The 23532-nt window shown below is 39.2% G+C and overlaps 1 protein-coding gene across 4 annotated transcripts in view; it reads left to right on the top strand.

Moving 5' to 3' along the window:
• Positions 1–23532, top strand: part of LOC108707564 (neurobeachin) — a 390963-nt gene that overhangs the window by 147296 nt on the left and 220135 nt on the right. For 2 of the 4 annotated variants that reach the window (XM_041582642.1, XM_041582641.1), the window contains exons 18-25: positions 469–577; positions 5457–5538; positions 6113–6236; positions 8404–8596; positions 9998–11020; positions 17690–17907; positions 21551–21704; positions 22341–22364. In XM_041582642.1, the coding sequence (XP_041438576.1) occupies positions 469–577; positions 5457–5538; positions 6113–6236; positions 8404–8596; positions 9998–11020; positions 17690–17907; positions 21551–21704; positions 22341–22364 (1927 nt within the window). The remainder of the gene's footprint in view (positions 1–468; positions 578–5456; positions 5539–6112; positions 6237–8403; positions 8597–9997; positions 11021–17689; positions 17908–21550; positions 21705–22340; positions 22365–23532) is intronic. The other 2 variants (XM_041582643.1, XM_041582644.1) reach the window with 2 other exon arrangements.

Here is a 23532-nt window from a genome sequence, read left to right as displayed (position 1 = left end):
ACACTCACCAGTATAAGGAAGGGGTCCAGGTGCACCGCCCGGAACCTTCAGCTTAGGGAGCGGATAACCGTTTGTAGGAATTGAACAGGCACTTCTAGGAACCAGTCTTCCAGACAGACTTTTCAATTAAAAGTATATTTTTATTGGAGAACACTAGGACACAGCCTGTGTCCTAGTGTTCTCCAAAAAAAAATATGCTTTTAATTGAAAAGTCTGTCTGGAAGACTGGTTCCTAGAAGTGCCTGTTCAATTCCTACAAATGATTGAATAAAAGTTCCTCATCTTTATCAGGGTAATGGTTATCTGCATTATGTTGGATACGCAGACTATGAGGCCTATTATCTCTCTACCGGCAATGTATTGTGTTTAGATGACTCAGGCATGATTACATATAAAATATTATATTTGAATTTTAATGTTGTTGTTTACTTGTGTCTCATGAACTGGTTTTCTTTCACCTCCCCCCAGACGGAAGGTGGAGATCATGCACACTCACAGTTTGTTCACGCTGCTCGGAGAGAGGCTGATGCTCCATGCGAATACGTTAACAGTCACAACGTATAACACGTTATATGAGGTACCTAAATCTGTATATCTAATAGAAATCCTTCAGTCCATAGCGCATACCCAGTGTATAAAAGGGTATTATTGGGTGTGTATGAGTGGGGGGCTCTAGAAGATCTTTATTAGGCTAGCAGCAGTTTATTCTGATCTTCAGAGAATACAGTCTGACAATAACTGCGAGCATTAAATGATTCTCAGCGGGGGATTCCCTTACCCTAATTATCATCATTTCACAGCCGTGCACATTGTAATTAATGGGATTGAAATTCTATGGTAGCTTGTGTAGCATATGTGAATGTACCGGGTCTGTTCATAATTAAAAACTAAACTACAACACTATTTGCACAGTTATTCATAGTTAATGCGGGTTATTGGCAACATGCTTCTTAGGACCCTAGGGGGGGTTATTTACTAAACTCCGAATGCAAAAATCAATGTTTTTTTTTTTTTTTTATAAAATCGGACTTTTAAAAAATCACCAATTTTTCGGAATTTATGAGGATGAAAAAGTTTGAATCTCAAAATCCGGCATCTCTGACCTGTCGTCTGCATATAAGTCAATGGGAGAAGTCACGAAAAATCGTGAAAATCTGATTTTCAGGTTTTTTTTCCTGCAAACAAAATTTTCGGAAAGTGAATTAATAAATAAGCCCAAAAAACCCGGATTTGTTCGGAGTTTTTTTTCCAGAAAATATTGAGATAAATTCGGACTTTGATAAATAACCTCCTAGGAGTTATCCTTCCTGCTGTAATGTACTCCATATTTAGGTTGTGCGTCTGGTATTGTTTGAGAAACTTTTAACCGAGTGAGAAGAGGTCTTTTGGACAAAATTACATATGCCCCAGGTCTCTACATGTCGTTATTTCTACAGTATGCAGCTGCCTTGATTTTTAAATCCATTGGGGTTTTTTTTCCTGAAAATCAACAGAACTTGCGCTGTTTTGGGACATCTAGGCATTCCTGCCCATGTCCTTTGTTCACTGCTTATATAACCTTAATTAATCTAGTTTTAAACTTAGAACTGTCTGTAAGATGTATTTTAGTTCTTATTTAAGGGATGGCCATCCTAACGTCCTTGATGGACTACAGCCCCCACCATGTTTAAGGATGCTGAGAAATGCTATGGGTTTAGTTCAGTAGTACTACAAGGTTTCTGTTTTGACATCCCTGACCTATATATGTTCCTTCTGCACTGATGGGCTCCCCAGTCTTTATTAAAGGCCATGGCCCACCTAATGACATGTGAGGCAGAAGTTTCTTCCTACAGTCAAGGCAAACTGATCACAAGTTATACTTTTGGCATAACCATTACAATACTGCTCTGCCTGTGTCGAGAAACTTGCACAAACACCCATCATTGCCTGCGCTTTGCCTTTTGTTGCAGTGGGGTTCTCTCCAGGCTCAGTTGTGTGGACTTCTTTTATTCTTATGGTAGAAGCTGAGAGAGAGATCATCCTTCTGTCTCTGCTTCTCTGTAAATAAATTTGCTCCTGAGGATTGATGTTCACATTTTTATCCTGAGGGCGTGCTAAACATACTTGTACGCTTTCAAATGCATTTCTTGTATTGCGGGGATGAAACGTCAGGCCAGCTCCCCAACTTTCAGCTTGGCCTCCAAGTCAGTGCTCAGAATACTGTCATGCCATAATATTCCTGTACTGTCCCGTTCCATACACAAGAAATTGCTATGCACCATTTGTTAAAACAGTTGTGGTCGGGTTCTCTGCTTTTACTTACCTTTAGTCTAGTATCTCAAGTAGTTAGACTTAAGCTGGCCATAGACGCAAAGATCTGATCGTACGAATCGCGGATTCGTACAATTTTCGAACTGTGTGTGGAGAGTTCCGACATTTTTCGTCTGGCGGAGATCGGTCGTTTGGTCGATCGAACAGGTTAGAAAATTTCTGTCGGCTGCCGATAATCATCTCTGCATGTATTGCCGATCGTACGATTTTCAGTGGGAGACTGTCACTAGCTTTGGTTGGACATAGATATCGTACGATTGCTGTCAGGGGCAGAACATTGCTGATCAGTTCTTTTACTAATCTGACTGGTAAGACTTTGATCTGAATGGTTAGTGGCGGGTCGGGAGATGGGAAAGTCCGATCGTACGATGATTTGTACGATCGGATCTTTGCATCTATGGCCAGCTTAAGGGAATGGCATGTGGGATTTGGTAGTTGGTGTCGCCCTCTCCGGGGAAGTCTTTGCAATAAAAACCAATCAATTTGCAGCCGCACCCCATTTACTTGAATATTAAATGAACTGCTTATGTGAGGCAACTTTGGAAAACCGAAATGATCCGTCTTCGATTTGTATTCTTGCCGGCAGGAAGGCAGTATGGGGAGATTAGTCACCCGCAGTAGAGGCGACTAATCTCCCCATCTGCCACCACCCTTAAAGGAACAGTAACACCAACAAATTAAGGAATTTTAATATAATGTAGTGTTGCCCTGCTTTGGTAAAACTTTGCTTCAAAAAGACAACTATAGTTTATATAAACAAGCTGCTGTGTAGCCATGGGGGCAGCCATTCATGCACAGATTACATAGCAGATAAAAGATACAGGTTGTAGAATACCATTGTGTTCCATTACAGAGCGTATCTGTTATCTGATAAGTAACCTGTGCTTTGAATGGCTGCCCCATGGCTAGACAGCAGCTTGTTCATGTAAACTATATAGTTTCTGAAGCAAACACGTCCGTTGTACTAGTGCAGAGCAACCGTACATTATATAGTGAATAAAGTACCCCCTTTTGTAAAATATAGGGATATTATAAGTTACCGAGGAGTTTCATGACCATATAAAAACACGAGGCCGAAGGCCGAGTGTTTTTATACAGGTCATGGAACTCCGAGGTAACTTCTAATATCCTCATATTTTACAATTGGGGGTACTTTATTTATTATAATACACAAATTTCAATGAGTCATGTGACAGAAATGACATCAGAACTCACCGTTTATAACTGATGACATCAGAACTCACCGTTTATAAGGATATAATTTACAGGATATTCATGGCTTTTGTGTATTATATTCAAATTACTTAAAAACACTTTCATATTTTGGTGTTATTGTTCCTTTAACAAGTGTATTAATTCTATTAGGGTGCTTTGCGTAGAGTAAGTAGGGAAGAGGGAGATAATATCTCTGGAATGGAGACATACTGATTAAATTACTGTATCAGTGGAGGAAGTTTTGTCAAGTTGCTCAGTGCATTGAATACTTAAAACGCACAAATTGTTAAAATTGTTTTGCACATGACTAATCTTTCTGATTTAAAAATGGAATGAGGTTCCTAGACCATTTGTGAGAGCTGATCCCTGGATAAATGATTCTAGTTTGGATTTCATTGCCTCTTTGCTATGCAGGCCGTATCTCACAGACCCATAAATGAATTGTTTTATTTCAGCCAAATGACCGTAAAAAGAGAGTGAAGGTAAAATTCTGAATTTTTGTAAAAAAAAAAAAAAAAAGCAGATGGTAAGATTTAGCCTGGTAATAGCCCAACTGTATAATTTAAAGAGAATCTCCAGTTTGCAGGGATTGTACTAAAAGGCATTAAAAGTAACACTTATGTATTCATGCCTCCTCGCATGACAGGTCTGCATGATTAATCCCAGATCCCTATCGCAGTTTTAAAAGTCAACTGAGACTTTGTTAGATGCACACAAATTGCTAAGAACCCAAATATGTCAGCAGCAATTATATATTACATGACAAAAAAGGAAATTGGAGGCATTAATCTAAAAAATAACTTCCATGGCAGTTTAGGTTCTTTGTTTGAAGCCATTGGTTGAGATTAAGTAATTTGAAGTTAATGCTGCTTTTAGTGACTGGTAATATTTTCCCCATCTTATTGGCTTTTTCCTTGTTTGAATGTGCCTATTATTATGAAATTAGACATAGAAGGTAGGGCGCTAGGGACATACTGAATGATACCAGTCAGAGTCTTCTATTACATTGGTTTAGGTCCTGCTACCCACAAAGACTTCAGACATAAGCTAATAACAAGGTTTTAGATATATGAAAACATTAGAACATTTGTGGTGCTATAAATGAGCATTCACCTCTGAATTCCAGACTCTGTACACTTTTTGAGTCAGGAAGCACCAGTACTAGAGATGTCAGTACTAGAAGCAATACATGAGCCTAAGTGGCCTTCAGTCTGACCCCTCTCTCCTGCTGCATTCCCTTAGGGGTGTCATCCTTACTTTATAGGAAATGCTGGTTTAGCTCAATTCCAAGAGAAGGTTATTAAGTTCATTGTATATAGCTTCCTTATAGGAATATAAGGATCCTTAAGGCCCCCGTACAAGGGCCAATAAAAGCTGCCAACAGACCAATGGGCTTCCCAAATCGATATCTGGCCCCAAGTTCGGATCTCTACGTCTATGGCCACCTTTATAGAGTAGGAGATCCCTCATCAATTGTGGAAAGAGGGAGCTATTGTGAATCATAGCAAGATGAAAAAATATAACTCTGCTTTGAACATGCCTTTTAAAGTTTGGCAAGTTTTGAGCTTTTCTTCAAGGCCTGTGTCAAAAAAGATTTAAAAGGACCTTTAAAACGTTATAATAGCAGAAGATACATGACCATCATGTTAAACCTTATGTCTGTGAAAGCTGCCTAATGGCGGCCATACACTGGTCAACCGTGTACCGTATCCAGCCAGTTTACCTGGTAAATCACCATAACTCAGCATTAGTATTCTGCTCAGATCACACCAAGATGCCTGCTTACCTCATTCTGGTCCCTGGCTGAGGGATTTGTAAATGTGGTTGGTTCTTAGTTTCTGTTCTATGGACTGAGGGTCTTATGGTTATCCATATACACTGTCGTTTTTAATTGGTTATAATGTCTTGTTCTTATTTCTATTTTTTTTCAGATTTTAACAGAGCAAGTTTGCACCCAGGTTGTGCATAAGCCTCACCCAGAGCCAGATTCAACTGTAAAAATCCAGAATCCAAGTAAGTTTTTTTTCCTGTTTATTATATTAATGATGAAGTGTTTCACACTAGGAAATCCATACAAAACATCTAAGGTCCACATACCTCCCTCGGTCACTATGAACATTCAATGGAAGGTCCAGGTTATTTATTTAGTCTTGTCAAATAATCTAAAGTCCATCAATTTTATCTGATCGTATGACAATCACTTGTGAGAACTATAACGGTGATTGCACTGTTATTTTTGACAAACCAGGGATGCAGGGCTGCAGTGATTGCTAATAGATTGTATTTAAATTTACTTATGTCAGTCCAGCCCTTCTGGCAGGATTTTCTCGAAGAATTTGCTTTAGATATCTTAACTGATGTTGATAAGTTCTTAAAACTCTTTCCAATGTACTTGTAAATGTAACAAATCTATAAATGAGACCTAGGAATCCATGTGCCCCTAAATTGGTTTCTGGAAGGTGGAAGGAAAATCTGGTGATGGCTTTGTAGGATTATTGAATATGACAGGATTCTGACATTTAATAACTTCTATATCATTATAAATGTCCTACTGTTATCGATTAATAATCCCTCCCTTTACTCTTAGTGATTCTGAAGGTGGTAGCAACACTACTAAAAAATTCCACCCCAAGCTCAGAGCTAATGGAAGTAAGGCGCCTGTTCTTGTCAGACATGATAAAGCTATTCAGCAACAGCCGAGAGAATAGACGGTAAGGGAATGAGTATTTTTCTTAATAAAACCTATACAAAAATATGCAATTGAATGTGTACGGATATACTGCTAGTTATAATATATGAGGAGAGTTGTGGCAAGTGCTTGATCATGATAATAACATCCCACCAACACTGAGACAAGAGTGGGACTAATGCAGTGCACTGTTCAAACTTCTCTCCTAGATTAAGAATGCCTAGTTCTCCTCTTCCCAGAAACCCCATTAATATGGGCTCCTCAGCTTAGTGGTTTGATACTGAGTGTGACTCTGTAGATATTGATAGCAGTTGTCCAGCTGCTGGCGAGCTACAGGTTCCTCATGTCAACACTAGCCATGAGCTGCTTTCCTTTCTGATCATAACACTGAAATTTGCTACCATTGATAAGAAACTACTTCCTTGCTCCCTTTTCATCAATTTGGGTGGTAGAGACTTAATAGTTGTAGATTAAAGAGATACTGTCATGGGAAAAAAAAATTTTTTCAAAATGAATCAGTTAATAGTGCTGCTCCAGCAGAATTCTGCACTGAAATCCATTTCTCAAAAGAGCAAACAGATTTTTTTATATTTAATTTTTAAATCTGACATGGGGCTAGACATATTGTCAATTTCCCTGCTGTCCCAAGTCATGTGACTTGTGCTCTGATAAACTTCAATCACTCTTTACTGCTGTACTGCAAGTTGGAGTGATATCACCCCCCCTCCCTTCGCCCCCAGCAGCCAAACAAAAGAACAATGGGAAGGTAACCAGATAACAGCTCCCTAACACAAGATAACAGCTGCCTGGTAGATCTAAGAACAACACTCAATAGTGAAAACCCATGTCTCACTGAGACACATTCAGTTACATTGAGAAGGAAAAACAGCAGCCTGCCAGAAAGCATTTCTCTCCTAAAGTTATGGCACAAGTCACATGACCAGGGGCAGCTGGGAACTTGACAAAATGTCTAGCCCCATGTCAGATTTCAAAATTGAATATAAAAAAATCTGTTTGCTCTTTTGAGAAATGTATTTCAGTGCAGAATGCTGCTGGAGTAGCACTATTAACTGATGTGTTTTTAAAAAAACATGTTTTCCAATGACAGGATCCCTTTAACAACTTCCTTTGGTTTACAAATTAAGTATGACTGCATGCAGAGGTGTAACAATAGAGGAAGCAGATCTGCAACTGCTAAGGGCCCCAAGAGATACAGGGGGGCTCAAAGAGATACAGGGGGGCCCAAAGAGATACAGGGGGCCCCAAGAGATACATGGGGCCCACGGAGGCACTAACATATAAGCAGGTTTAATATATATTCCTGGAGACTGCTGGGGGCCTAGGGAGGCACTGCCACATAAGCAGTTTAAATATGTGTTCATGGAAAATGTCCAGTGGGCCCTAAAATGATCATTTAAATTAATCCACGGCCTTTGGTTATAGTTTAAATTTAGTAACTTGAGAGGTAAATGAGAGGTGGGTTAAAAGTGAAGCTGTATTCTATAATAGCAGTGTGATTTCTCACTTCAAGAGTGATAGTTATGAATGCATACAACATCATATTAATGAGATTTATCATATATGATATGAGATGTAAACACATAGCACTGCCTTAAAGCCAAAAATGAGAGGCTTTAAGTGTCACTTATTGAATTATAGGAAGGGGCATGCAAATGGCTCCTTACTGTCCTGGTGACCAACTATGCGTCCAGAAACGCTAGTTTCACAGATCGGGTCTAATAATTCAGAGCCATATATTTAAACTTGCAGATTTGATCTCCTTAGTTCTCATCAGTGCAAGATATTGGAACATGGCGTCTGAGAGCTGGTAGAGCAGCCTAGCAAAGAAACGGTCAAGGTTGACAGTGCAAGACATACAGTGAACACCATCTTAACACAGAAGCTATTTACATTAAAAAAACAAAAAGTTCTAAATCATTTGCATTCATCTTTCTAGCCATGGCAGAGCACTTAGCATAGACCTAGCCATGTCATGTTATGTTTTCCTATAAAGTACAATTTCTGCTGTTACGAATTATTTCAATATGTTTATTCATCCTTAACATGAAAATGGTCTCCCTGCGCCAACACACGCATTCTCTAAAGAATACGTTTTATCGATTTAGGTCCATAGTTTTTGTTTTTCTAACTAAATTAATATATAATGTAATTTTCCTTTTTATTTCTAGGTGCTTGCTTCAGTGCTCAGTGTGGCAGGACTGGATGTTTTCCCTAGGTTACATTAATCCTAAGAATTCGGAGGAACAGAAGATTACAGAAATGGTTTACAACATTTTCAGGATACTTCTGTATCACGCCATCAAATATGAATGGGGAGGTTGGAGAGTCTGGGTAGATACCCTCTCTATAGCACATTCAAAGGTAGTTTCTGACTTTTAATTGGCTTTATTAGTTTTTGACTTTTACTTTACTATATTAACAAGCGTTGCTCCCAGAGTCCTATACCTATTAGCCGAGCCGATCTGGTGCCCTCTTGTGGATAATGTAAATCAAACAGGCATTTAGAGATCAGTCACACCAGTTATGCAGAGAAATAGGAGTCACCAGCATAAATGCTAAGAAAGATAATGGGCATGAAATTCCATCTTAATCAAATATTCATTGAGCTTCTTGATAATTTGATAAAGAGAAAAGCATTTTCTTTGACACTATTGAAAACATGTTTTATTTCTTTGATGGATCTAGTTGCCCCCCATGTCCGTGCACTTGAAGTTGTTTAAAGGGACACTGATTAAACAGCTGATTAAAGCGAAGGATCTCTCATTTCATTTTTTTCCCTGCTGAATTTTGACCAATTATTTCCTAGAAATGGCAGATTCCTCATTTAAAGAGCTTTACTCATATCAAATATGAGTAGCATTTTTTAGTTAAAGGTGATACAGCCCATTTAATAACCTCGAAACTATGTATATGAAATGATAATTTTATATCTGTATCAATAATATTCCCTTGATATGCCACCTGCTTGCAGAACAGGCCTGAAATGGCATTAAAAAGAGGGTGGAATTGATACAAGTTGAAAGAAGGAATTGAAACGGCAGTAAGTGATGGTGGCACTAAAAGGAGGGAATGCTTTGTGTGTTATTGTGACTTTAACTCTGAAGTTATAGAGATAAAGTCAGTGAGATTATCATTATCAGCAGGGGATTGTGACCCTCCATTGTCAGTATTATAAAATATACGTGCACAACTTCTTTTTCTGACTGCCCAATACTGTCTATGGCATCTGCATTTTCCTTTAATGGTAACATGGTAACCGCCTATCCCTGTGCACAGGGGCTGAATTTCAGCCAGTAAATGCAGATTAGGGCATTTTTGGGCCAGAATCAACCCTATGTGTACATGAGAAGGCATAAACCATTAAAGAAAATGGCAAGCAGCAAGGACAGTATCAATCAATCAACCTAAAAACTTTATTCCTATAGTAGGCAAATTTACACAATACACATGGAACAAACTTTACTGAAGAATCACCTCCTCAAGGCATGTGTTAATTCCAGGGGCGACCATGTGCTGTTCAATCTATACTTTGTACCTTTATGCAACAAAGCAGACTCGGACACCGTTTAACTGCGAGGAGCATGTATAGATGAGTGAATATTGATGCAAGTGCCTTGTGAATAGTATTTGGATGGGTGAAGTTTTGAGCAATGCTCTAGAATGCATTTCTAAATTTGCCTTATTCTACGAAAGTTGCTTTCTACATTGTATGATAGATAACCAAAGAGAGGTGTAAAGTATGATAACCCTTGTGTTTTTAAGGTGACTTATGAAGCTCACAAAGAGTATTTAGCAAAAATGTATGAAGAATATCAAAGACAAGAAGAAGAAAACATCAAAAAAGGGAAGAAAGGAAATGTCAGCACCATATCTGGCCTCTCATCACAGGCAGTAGCTGCCAAAGGTGGACTAGAGCTTCGAGAGATAGAAGACCTTTCACAGAGTCAAAGTCCTGAAAGCGAGACCGATTACCCCGTTAATACTGACACCAGGGATTTACTAATTGCAACAAAAATTTCTGACAACTCTCTTGCAAGTTCTGACAGGCCGTCAGGTGGCGTTCGTGTGGAGGTTCATGATCTTTTAGTTGATATTAAGGCAGAAAAGGTGGAAGCCACTGAGGTAAAACTGGATGACCTCGATTTATCTCCCGAAACTCTAGTTGGCAGAGAAAATGGGGCTCTAGTAGAGGTAGAGTCACTCCTGGATAATGTTTATTGTTCTGCAGTAGAAAAACTGCAAAATAATGTCCACGACAGTGTTGGTATTATAAAAGAAACTGAAGAGAAGGATGGACCTTTGATAACTTTAGCTGATGAAAAAGATCAACCTACCCCTAATAATACCTCATTTCTTTTTGATAAGATGACAAATTCTGATGACAAACTCTTACCCGAACTGTCTAGTAGCAACCACATTACCCTTGCGAATGTTCAGGATGCCCACGTGCACCTTGGCGTAAACGACGATCTTGGTTTGTTGGCTCACATGACCGGAAGTGTGGATCTCACTTGTGCCCCAGGTGTAATTGGGGACAAGGATTTCAAGATCCATACGACAGCCGATAGCTTGAGCAGCATCTCTGATAGGGAGCTGGCTGCTTCTTCTAAAGGTCTCGACTACCATCAAATGACTGCTACAACTCTAGAGCTTGAGACTACTGGAAGTAAATCCATAGTAAATATGGATGCGAGTAGCACGTTGTCCGATACAGAGAGGTCTGATGATGGCAGGGAACTGGGCAAAGAAATCAAGAAAATCCAGACAACTGCTACTACAACACAAGTAAGTTTGCTTGGTCTCGTTTCAATAAAGACTCTAATGGCAATGATGGGATGTAGAATTTTTGAATCTAACTGTTGTACTTGTTGCAACAAAACGGAGTGTAAGTATTGTTCATTTTAATATTACGCTCGTATATGTAAAGGGGTGGTTCACCTTTATGTCAACTTTTATAGAATTGCCAATTCTAATCAACTTTCCAATTGGCCTTCATTATTTATTTTTTATAGTTTTTAAATTATTTGTCTTTTTCTTCTTACTCTCTTCAGCTTTCAAATGGCGGTCACTGACCCCATCTAAAAAAGAAATGCTCTCTAAAGCTGGCCATAGACGCAAAGATCCGATCGTACGAATCAACGTACAATCGGACTTTCCCATCTCCCGACCCTCCACTAACCATTCAGATCAAAGTCCTTACCATTCCGATCAAATAAGAACAGATCACCCAATGTTCTGCCCCTGACAGCAATCGTACGATACTTATGTCTGACAACATTAGTGACAGTCTCCCTCTGAAAATCGTACGATCGGCAATACACGCAGAGATATTATCGGCAGGCGACAGAAATTTTCTAACCTGTCCGATCGACCAAACGACCGATCTCCGACGGACGAAAAATGTCGGGACTCTCCACACACGGTCCGAAAATCGTACGAATCCACGATTCGTACGATCGGATCTTTGCGTCTATGGCCAGCTTTAGACTACAAATGTATTTTTATTGCTACTTTTTATTACTCATCTTTCTATTCAAACCTCTCCTATTCATACAGTATTCCAGTCTCTTATTCAAATCAATACATGGTTGCTTGGGTAATTTGGACCCTAGCCACCAGACTACTAAAATTGCAAACTGGAGAGCTGCTGAATAAAAAGCTAAATAACTCAAAAACCACAAATAATAAAAAATGTTGCAGATTGTCTCAGGATATCACTCTCGACATCATACTAAAAGTTACCCCAAAGGTGAACAACCCCTTTCATTAAACTGATTGGGGGAACTGAAATCGAAATTTTTGATGCTGAATATAAATAAGTATTTATCATTAACAAACAATTTCTTATACAGTATTTAAATGTAAACCCTTTGTCCCCAATTGTGTGGCATACTGATAAATAGAGCATTCTCCCCATGGAGTAACTAAATGAAGCAGGCAGAACTGAAAAAAAAAATAACTGCAAAATGAGCTCACCCCAAGCGTCTTGGAAATATATAAATGTATCACTTCTATTCCGTGTGACAAGCTGTCACTTTTTTTGACCCCAGAGAAACACTTGAAATGGTAGAATGAGCTATCCCACATAGAAAGCAGCTCTTTCTTCTCTACCTGTAGTCGCTGAAATGCTCAGACACCTCTTGAACAGCAGCTGCCAGCTCCAACCGAGACTTGCCTGCAGCCTCCAGAGACCTTGTTACTGTGATTTAGGACAGGGACAGAGTGCAGAGGCTATGTATGCAGGAAAGAAAAAATATTAATGCTTGTGACTTTATGTGGTTTCATAATATTTATGGTTATTGTAGGTAACAATCTCTGATAAAGAACAGCCATTGTTAATACCAGGTGTGTATCATGAAGCCATTGACTTAATGGAATCAAATGTACAGTCTCTATAGATCTTTGATGAGACAACATCGTTTGTAGGGGTTAGCTAATTAATTAAAACATTTTTTTAAAAAAAAAAACGTTTTGAACGTTGTTGAACAAGTTGATGTGATATTGTATCGGTATGTTGGAGGTAATTCTTATAAAATCTGCAGGGATGACGTCTACATTTAGTAATAATTTTAAGGGGACCTGTGCTGCGCCACTGCTTGAGTTTTACACTTAAATTGGAATTTAATCCCACCATGTGTGGTTTCCATGATGTGTAATTGGAAGTCCTATTTGTTAACTTCTGGAATGATAACAGACACTAGCAATTACTGAGGCTCCTAAAATGTAAAACCTAGATGCCACCAAGAACTCTTAATCCAGCCATCGATCTGAAGATGCAGCAGAATAGGATGTTACTGGAAAATCACGGAGATGTAAAGACTGGTGATTAGGTGCCCCCTTGGAAGTCTCATCCTTGAATAGTTGTTCTGTCTGGCCATCTAGTCTTCTTATGTCTACTATAGATATAGATATAGATATATATATATATATATATATATATATATATATATATATATATATATATATATATATATATATATATATATATATATATATATATATATATATATATATATATATTGACAGCGATGTTTATGTTGAGATGAGACTTTCAAAGCTCCTGCAAGGCTGGAAAATATTTGACCTTAGATGTTTTTCCAATGGATAGTTGTTTCTTGCAGAGCAGGGCAGCAGAGATGATTTCCTCTCTATTGAGTGTACATGCTACACTATAGAGTGGGTTCAGGCAGTTTTCTTATGATCAAATGAAAGGGCATCTTGTGGTTCCTCAGGCTTAAGTTGCTGAGTCATATTTTATTTTTTGACATTTAATGTGCAGCGTGAGTCCGTTCCACCTCAATAACTGCAGTAAATGCTCAGCAGGCTGCAGCGCAAGCCCAGAAAGCGAGAACAGCTCTTTAAATATAAACAGTAGAAAGCTGTTTACCCCGAGGAGGTTGCCAGATCGGATCTAAACCCCAAATAATCTGGAAATGAATTTAATGATATAGATTTTATAGACAAGGCAGAAAGAAAAGATGCTGAGAATAGTAAGAGGACAGAAGGATAATGCTCCAGTCTTCCATGTCGTTGATGTCATTTGTTTCTCTATGATCACTGAGCAGGAATACTTCAGGCTTCCATGGAAAGGCTCTCTCACTGTTTAAGAGCTGCGCCTGTCGCTAAGCAACAAATTGAATTTCTGCTTTTATCTTTGGAGGCGTATTGATTCCGAAACATAACTGAATACTTAAATGCATTTGTCAGTGAAGTTCTAGGCCACCTAGGTTAGTGGTGACAACCTGCAGTCCTGCTGCTACTCCTGTTGTCCTCACATGGGGACAAGCAGAGGAATGTGAATTGTGTAGCATTATCCAGGGGGACTCGCACACATTTCTCTTCTTCTGTGAAATGATGTTGTTGTTTTTCTATTTTTGTAGAACTGTAGTGATTTGTATCAGAACTTTCTTTTTCATGCCAAGGACCATGTGAACATCCACAAGGATTTCAGTCTTTTATAGGGAAGCAATTCTATGCACCAAAGGATCAGCAGGGTCACCAGCTCTATTCATTGTGCTTTATTGGTTGGTGTGTGAAGTTTCTTGCTTAGTGATGGCTTTTTTAGAGCAGGGAAGTTACCCGTGGGCACCAGAATTACAAGAGCTACATCATAAAAGACATGTAATTAGAAATGTTAGTATATATATATATATCAGGGATGCTTTAATCAAAGGCTCTCAGGAGTATGCCTACAAGTTTATGGTTTCCATCTTGGATTTCTGAGCCTGTGGCAACCCAAAACACATTCTTGCAGGATTATTCCAGTATGGGTGCTTTCAAGTAATTAAAGGACAAGCCTAGAGTCCATGAACACACCCCTCCTTAACCACACTAGTCAGACCCCTGGGAATGCCTTTATTCCTCCCCCGATACTGACGACAAAAAGCAAAGCTTTTCAGTTGATGGACTTATATGTTGCCGAAAGTATATTAAGGCTGGAACTATGCTCAGTGCATCTATCGCAATGTTGTTGTTAACCCAAAGCTTTGAGGACTCACTGAGCCTTTGGTTGGAGGCAATTACTGAAATTTGTGATGGACTGTAGAGAAAAGAGGGACCCAAACCACTGATTTTCATAGGGCCGTCTAAGGTTTTGTTCCACCCTAAATTTGGAATTTGTTCTGACCAAAACAAAGATACCTTACTTCAGGCTCAGATTAGAACCAAAAGTTGAACAATGCCACCTTTGCATTTGTTACAGTGTGAATGGGCCTAGTGGGGAAGGAGTTTCAAAGCTAAAGATGTGGAGACACTGGGTAAAGTCATCTTAAGCTTTGTTTGGTTACTGTGGATTTCAAGATTATAAACACAACTTTTTTATACCTTAAGTGTCCCAATTTTTTGGTGGAAAGTTGGAGGTTTTGTATTTTTTACTTTTTTAAGCACTGCTGATCTTGTTAATGTCCAGACCAATATAACACTTAGGGACAGATTTATGTGCCATCGTGGTGGAAAGATTGATTCTGATAGATCTATAATGGATCTGGCAATATCCAAAAAATCCGAATGTCTTGTTCTGAATTGATCAAACTGATCAATTGCTTATGAAAGAGCTTCCAGAAAAGTGGATTTGAGTGATTTTGATCCAAATCACTGGGGAAAAAAACATTACAAATATTTTCATTGCATCACGGGTTTCTAGGATTTTTTTTCATTTTGGATTTGGGTCTGACATTTAGGGACAGATATACATAATGTCGAATATCGAGGGTTAATTAACCCTCGATATTCGATTGCCAAATGTAAATCCTTCGACTTCGAATATCGAAGTCGAAGGATTTACCGCAAATAGTTAGATTGAACGAAAAATCGATTAAATCCTTCGAATCATTAGATTCGAAGGATTTTAATCCATCGATTAACATTAGAAAGCCTATGGGGACCTTCCCCATAGGCTAACATTGCACTTCGGTAGGTTTTAGGTGGCGAAGTAGGGGGTCAAAGTTTTTTTTAAAGAGACAGTACTTTGACTATCGAATGGTCAAATAGTCGAACGATTTTTAGTTTGAATCGTTTGATTCGAAGTCGTAGTCGAAGTAGCCAATTTGATGGTCGAAGTAGCCAAAAAAAACATTCGAAATTCGAAGTTTTTTTTATTCTATTCCTTCACTCGAGCTAAGTAAATGGGCCCCTTAATATTTTTGAAGGCTTACACAATGACACTTGGACTAGGAGACCTTCAAGATTTACCATTTGATCTTAATAGCATACTGTTTTCATTAACACATAAAATTGTAATGGCAGTCTAAAAAGAGAAGGGATATAAGATGAAAGGTGTGGGGGTCAGTCAAGATGATTAGCTAGCAAAGTAAGAGATGTAGCATTTAGTATTGCTTTAAGACCCTTTTAGCCTGAAATCATGCAGTGGAGGCCCTTTCTATAGGACTATACCCATCATGAGTCTTATCTTTATCATAGAGCCATGTTAATGTGAATACCTTTTTAAGATGACTTTATATCTAATGATTATTGTAGTGGAATAGCTGTGTAGCTGTGAATATCATGTTTTCTAGTGGCCCCTAGGAGGCTAAGTCCAGTACCGAATACATGTACCTCCAGAGACAGACGATGGCTTTGTACTTAATACTCCGGGCTTAGGATGTGGCAGTAAATGAGGAATGCTTCTCTTACTCGCTTGTACTGTCAGTAGCTCCTCTGGGAAAATATTGACATTTTAAACTTTGTTTGGCTTCCATTATTCTTCAAATGTTTCTTAAAAACAAATATCATAAGCAAGCTCTCTATTAATGGCTCCTGGGCTCAAGAGAGCTTTTAATGCCTAACGTGTTTAACCTCAATGTACAGTTTTAACCCCTTCCACAGTCAGTGGATTCTTTATAGAACCCCAGAATTCCAGAAAACAGTAGACTTCATGTAGTGCACGGATTTCCAAAACTGGTTAAAAAGGAGAAAATTGTAATGTAGGCGGCACTAATTAGCAAAGCAAGAATTTTAATTAATTCCTTTGAGAGTTTTTATCTATGGTTCCCTTAGGTTATCTCTTTTTTCAGTGGCAAATTGAAGGTCTGAAATAATGAAATCTTTGCTGCTGTAATGTCCATAATCACATCTCTATTAAATTCTAGTAATCATGGTGAATATGAATAACCAGCATCTTTATCAGGCACTCACCCAGAACTTACACCATTCTGTAGCTTGCACATGCAGATCCCACCACCCTACTTCACAGTTGGGTGCTCTGGTTGAGATCAGTGTAGATTAAAACATAGAAATCAAAGTTCTCCAAAGTGTTAAAAGATTGTAATCACATGCAATTCCAACAGCAAGTCCACGCTATGTTCCTGGACCTTTATTGGTAACGATGTTGTACGTAATGTTATCTTGCCCCCCATAGTATTGCAGTGACAGGGCCAGAGGCCATCAGGACCAAAAGTGGTAAGGACTATGGAGAAAGCAGATGCTGGGGAATGGGCAAAGCCTGGTACAATGGAAGCAGGTAGAACATGTCAGGTTCCACTTCAATAGAATAGTGGTGAAGAAAGGTAGGGTTCATCAGAAAACAAGCCAAGAGGTAGTCACAACATTGCATAGTCTAAGGAACAGGCTCTAGGTAGACCTATGATCATGCAATTACATTAATATAAGTGGGGCTTTAAATATTAAAATATTTGTGACATGGGTAGATTGTACTCGAGCCAGTGCTTGGTTCGATGATGTCTTCATCTCTGTGGCACTGGTGGAACATGATATTCCAACCATGCCCCTTTGATATCTCTAGCATTATAATAAACTTTTTTAATACTTTGAAAAATACTTATCAATCATAAAAACTGAAGTTGATTAATTATTATAAATGTGTAAATTCATACATGCACTAACACTGTCCCTTTCCTTATAACATGTTCCTCTCTATTGGTGTCACTGTCTCCAAATCTACATTGTAACAATAGATCTCACATACAGTCCCAATTTTTTTCATATAATACTGTTTAGGCTGTTCAAGGACGAGCATTGAACCCACATGAGCGAGACCTTCGGGTTGACCTGGGATTCCGTGGCATGCCAATGACCGAGGAGCAGCGCCGCCAGTTCAGTCCTGGTCCACGTACGACAATGTTTCGTATTCCCGAGTTCAAGTGGTCTCCAATGCACCAGCGGCTCCTCACAGACTTGCTCTTTGCCTTGGAAACAGATGTTCATGTTTGGAGAAGGTACCACAGAATAATTTTCCTTTTTTTCATGCAACACTTAATAAAATTTTACACACGTTTGGTTCATACATTGTTTCAAGCATATTTATCTTTTTTCGCTATGAAAGTAGTGTATGCTTTAGGCTTGGTGTTTTTATATAGAATAAAGGACTTAAAAGCAATGCTCAGATATGTCCATCAAGGCAAATTATACAAGCTATTTTGCCAACATTTATGACGAAATCATTCTTCCTGTTTGTGACTACAGTCTGGGAAGCTCTTTCAGCAGGATAAAAACTCTGTGCACAAAGTAAGGTCCATGCAGAATTGGTTTGAAAACAGGATGACCTGGAACACCAACTAAACACCAGACCTTCTCCTGCAACCTCCTACATGACAGCCAGTTATGCATAAATTTCGCATCTGCTAGACAGCAATCCGTCCAGGTTTCAGACCTCTAGATTCCAGACAGGCAGTTTTGAACCAGAAGGTCCATGTAAAATCCAGACAGGTGGCAACCCCTACTCTTACATATGAAATGAATGCCAGGCCCAGATTTGTGGGAAGGCCACAAAGGCCCAGACATATGGCGGCAAGATTTTAGGGGCAACATGTCGCCCAGCCGCATTCTAACTTTTTGAACACATTGGGGACGGAGCAGCTCTTTAAGTCCCCTCAGCTCTTAATTCTCTGTTCTTCAGCAAAAATATGTGGGCACTTGTGAGAGGAGTGTCGGGAAAAGCAGTGGAAGGACCCTCTAGGCTAGTGGTTCCCAAATGAGAAATCTAGACCTGATGGAACCAACAATGTTCTAGGGGAAACCTAGACTAGAGCCTAAAGGCTGTTTTTTACAGCACTTCTTATTAATACCATTGCTAATGGAATGAGATATTGGATCGGTAAGCTTCCACAAAATGTTGATCATATAGTGTATTTTTGGAAACTGAGACATTTGCTTTTCTTGAGTGTGCTGGAAAATGTTACTATGAGCATGAGAAGCCCAATAGGGAGAGTGACTGTGTGTAGCCCATTCTATGGTAGACTTTCTCCTGTATAGGCAAATAGCATTGACTTATTTAGAGTGTATTTCACAATGCAGCTGAGAAAAAGGGCATATGTAGGTGACATTCCTATTTACTGATGACCTGTCCTATGTTAATGTCCATTAAAGGAGAAGGAAAGCTACCAAAGCAATTTATTGCCAATAGATTAGCCACAATAACACTATATTTGTTCTGTAGAATTTTTACCATACCTGAGTAAACAGCTCTAGATGGATAGCAGCTGCCTTATTATCTTGGTGTGACATCACGTCCTGCCTCTACGAGTCTCTCCCTGCTCACTCATAGCTCTGGACTCAGATTACAGCAGGGAGGGGGAGTTGGAGAGTGGAGCAAACTGAGCATGCTCAAGCCCATGCATAGAAGGAAAAAAATTCTGTGGGGTTTTTTTTGACAGAGGACTCAGATCAGTGTTACTTTGAGGGGTTACTTGTGTATTTATATAAAACTTTTTGATAAAGCTTTATTTTAGCCTTTCCTTCTCTTTAATGAATGACACAAGAGTCTTCTGGGCACTTTTACAGTTTACATAATTTTCTCTGTTTCTTAAAATAATTAAATGTGTAAAACGAGCCACCCCCTTGTGTCTCCTGGAGCAGGCCTGACAGAAGCTTACGTTACTGTTGCAGAAAGCATCTCCTGACACTCGTCTGCTCCTTGTGGAAGGAGCAATAGAACTAAGCAGGGAAGCCTCGGAAGACACTTTCTGAGCCAAGTTTTGATTTGTTATTCTGTCCAGCCCTCATCTGAATAGAACAGCAGAGGGAGGTTCTAGTTACACATTTATGATATTAATGGTGTTTGACAGGGAAAACAATATTGCTGTAATATGCAAAAGTGCTCAGAAGAGCATATGGAGCAGTTCTACATTGAATTGTGTCAGGTATATGTCCCCTTAAAATATTTTATGCATCTTTATAAACAGGACCATTAGGCCTTACCCCAAAGTACAGTACTTTTAATCTACTTTTCCAGATTTGTTAGCTTTATAAAGCTTTATAATTGAATGCTGCTGCCATGTGTTTCTTTTTTTATAGTGTAATATTTTCCGTAAGTGCGTTTTTATGGTTTCCCTTTATGTGCCTTGCTTTCTCGCTGAAAGTACTAAATTAGAGGGGTGTAAAGCCCGCATAAATAAACTGCAAATGCGGTTTGGGCTCTTAAACAGAATATTTTGATTGTAAGCACTTTATTTTATTTTTTTGTTAAAGCAGAAGTTTACTTTCACAAAACTTAGCGTTTCCAAATCTAAAAGGAGTTGGGGAGCAACACTAGCATGAAAAATGTTCCTGGGGTGCCAAATAAGTGCTGTGATTGGCCATTTAGTAGCCCCTTTGTGTATTGTCAACCTACATTAAGGCTCTGTTTGGCAGCACACCTGGTTTTTATGAAATTAAAACTTGCCTCCAAGCCTGGAATTCAAAAATAAGCTCCTGCTTTGAGGCCACTGGGAGCAACATACAAGGGGTTGGAGAGCAACATGTTGCTTGTGAGCTACTGGTTGGGGATCACTAGTCAAAGTAAACTTTATTGTCATCTCAGCAGTATACAAATACACAGTGAGACGAGACGACGTGGCTCCAGCTAGTACATATCACATAAAGGCACTTAAAAATGCACAATAAGTATGTAAACATGAAATGTGCAATATATTGTCTAAACTATGGCTGCACCGAATCCACTATTTGGGATTCGGCCGAATCCTTCGTGAAAGATTCGGCTGAATACCGAACCAAATCTAAATCCTAATAATTTGCATATTCATATTAAAGGTGGGAAAGGAAAAAGTAGAAAAAGAATGTTTTATTTCCTTGTTTTGAAATAAAAAGTCACGTGATTTCCCTTCCCACACTGAATTAACATATGCAAATTCTGATTTGGTTTGGCCACACACAAGGATTCGGCTGAATCCTGCTGAAAAAGGCCGAATCCCGAACCGAAACCTGAATTCAGTGCATCCCTAGTCTAAATGCTACGGCAGCCCCTGTTTAGTATTTATTATCCACCTGGATGTGGCTCCTTGTGCAGCAGATATTCATGTGCTGCAGAGCAACTTTATTTTTTCAGAAGCTCTGCAGACAAAGGAGACAGATCAATGCTTGGGAGTGACTATAAGTCGCAGCCTGTCATTTATCCGTATGCTAATATGGCAGTCTGGAAGTTAACTGGGAGGGTTAACACTATGTCCTCCTCAAGCGAATATATTGCTGTTTAATGTAAACATATCATGGCTGAGTGTTCTGGAAATGAGGTAAAGTGAGCATATGCCCCACTGCGGAGATTACACGCACCGCGTCTTTTAACAACTTGTAATTACATCTGTATGCGGCTGCAGCCTGTTTGCTTGGTAATCAGTTCATGTAAAAGCAGCCACCATATTATCCTAGAGACATTTTTAGGAAAGTGTAAGGACAGGGCCTAGGGGGCATCCCTGACCTAACTAACAGAAAGCAGGTCACCCCATCATTGTGCTTAGGCCTTCTGCTGGAAACATGGAATCCCCACTGTACCTATACAATTTCATAGGGCTTTATGCTATGAGAATGCTCCTCGCTAGTCTGCGATATTGCCACTGGCACTAACGGGACTTCTTTATTCTCCAGCCATTCAACGAAATCTGTCATGGACTTTGTTAACAGCAACGAAAATATCATTTTTGTTCACAACACAATCCACCTAATTTCCCAGATGGTCGACAATATCATTATCGCATGCGGAGGAATATTGCCTTTGTTGTCTGCCGCCACCTCTCCAACTGTAAGTACAACATTTCCCTCTAGTGGGCATTTGGAAAAAATACAGTTTACTGATTGTGATCCACTTAAACTCCTTATAATGTTGTCTAGGTTTGACTACTTTTTCAAGGTAATTTAACAGAGGAAGAGCTGTTACTTATATCATTCTAGCAAGTAAAGTTAAATTGTAACATACCCAAAATAGACGTTTCCGGGGAATCTATGTGCCAACAAAACCGCAGTTTACATGAATGATCCCATGCAGTACCAGCAAGCAGCACTTCCCTGCATAGTATATAGAGTAGTTGAAAATGTTTGCCTGTGATATAGAAGGATATAGTAGAATTTCCTACATCCCTGTTAACTTGGTTTATTCTGTTTTACCAGTACATTCCAGCTGATGGTATAGGATGCCATAAAGTACTTGCCCCTAGGCCCCTATTTACTTGTGTTTCCGAGGCTCCCCCTGACCTGATGTGCAGGAAACACTCCCGGCGCTCAGTGTTGGTGGAACCTGTGGTTCAGCAATAACTTTTTGCAGTATAATTGATGTGCAAACGACTGAGATTGAGCTGTGTTATATTGTGGTTTGATTTTAATGCTTTTCTTTTTCTTGTATTGTCGTGATCTGTTGTTTGTTTGTCTGTTTCATGTCCAGGGTTCTAAGGTTAGTATAACTGATGTAAGTTTCAGTTTTATTCTTCTTTTTTTAATCTCCCTTTCCCCCTTTCACCCCAAGTGCTTTCATTTCTATGTTGGATTTGCTAATCCCACTTACAGTCTCAGTACAACAATGCATGCGCTTTATGCCAGGCCAGCACTTACACACAGGACATAACTGCACTGTATCCTGAAGATGCCATTTTCTGCTTCCTTTCTTTATCACTGTCTGTCTGTCTGTCTGTCTGTCTGTCTCTGCCGATTAATCAGTCTGTCTTACTGTACCTCTTCAGCTATCCATATTAGTGTATCTACTTCATCAAACCTTCCATTTGTCTGTCCATCCAGCCACCTATCCTTCTTAATCTAACACTCTACATTCATTTGTCAGTTTCCTTTCCTTTCTCTTGCCTTTCGTTCTTTTCCTTTCCTTTGTTTATCTTCTGCCCTTTCATTAATTTTTTTCCTTCCCTCTGTCCAGTTTGTTCCTTCCTTCCCTCTGTTTAGTTTGTTCCTTCCTTCCCTCTGTTTAGTTTGTTCCTTCCTTCCCTCTGTTTAGTTTGTTCCTTCCTTCCCTCTGTTTAGTTTGTTCCTTCCTTCCCTCTGTCCCATTAGCTCCTTTTTCCCTCTGTCTCATTTGTTACCTCCCTCTTTCTGGTTCTCTCATCCCTCTTTCCCTCTGTCTAGTTCTCTTGTTCCCTCTGTTTGGTTCCCTTCTTCCTTCCATCCTATTCCTTTGTACTTTCCCCCTTCCTACAATCTGTCTTCCTCTCTGTCTGTTCCATTTATCAACCATCTTGTCCATCTTCCATTTCTGAGTCTGTCTATCATATCTATCTGGCAATCAGTTTCCCATCCTTCAGATACACAACATATGTACAGTAAAATTACAACGGATGTAGAGTCCCAGATACTTTAACTCTGTTTACAATTTTTATCACCAACTCTTAAATCACTGGATTATCATGAGGCCAATAGAGGTGCATGTGCCATTCCAGCTTTTTTGTCTGTGAGCAACATGTATCCATTATATAATCTGGTTTAAGTGACACTGTTTTGTCCAGTGTTGTTATTTTCTTTATATTATTGGCATAAACCTTTTAACCAATTAATCTTTGTTAGAAGCTTTTGGGGTCTAGCTGAAATCATACCTTGCTTCTCGCTCCCCTGGCTGTAGTGCGGTTCCACTC

Source organism: Xenopus laevis, chromosome 2L, assembly GCF_017654675.1.
Source record: "Xenopus laevis strain J_2021 chromosome 2L, Xenopus_laevis_v10.1, whole genome shotgun sequence".
Taxonomy (NCBI): domain Eukaryota; kingdom Metazoa; phylum Chordata; class Amphibia; order Anura; family Pipidae; genus Xenopus; species Xenopus laevis.
This window is presented reverse-complemented; position numbering and strand designations above follow the sequence as displayed.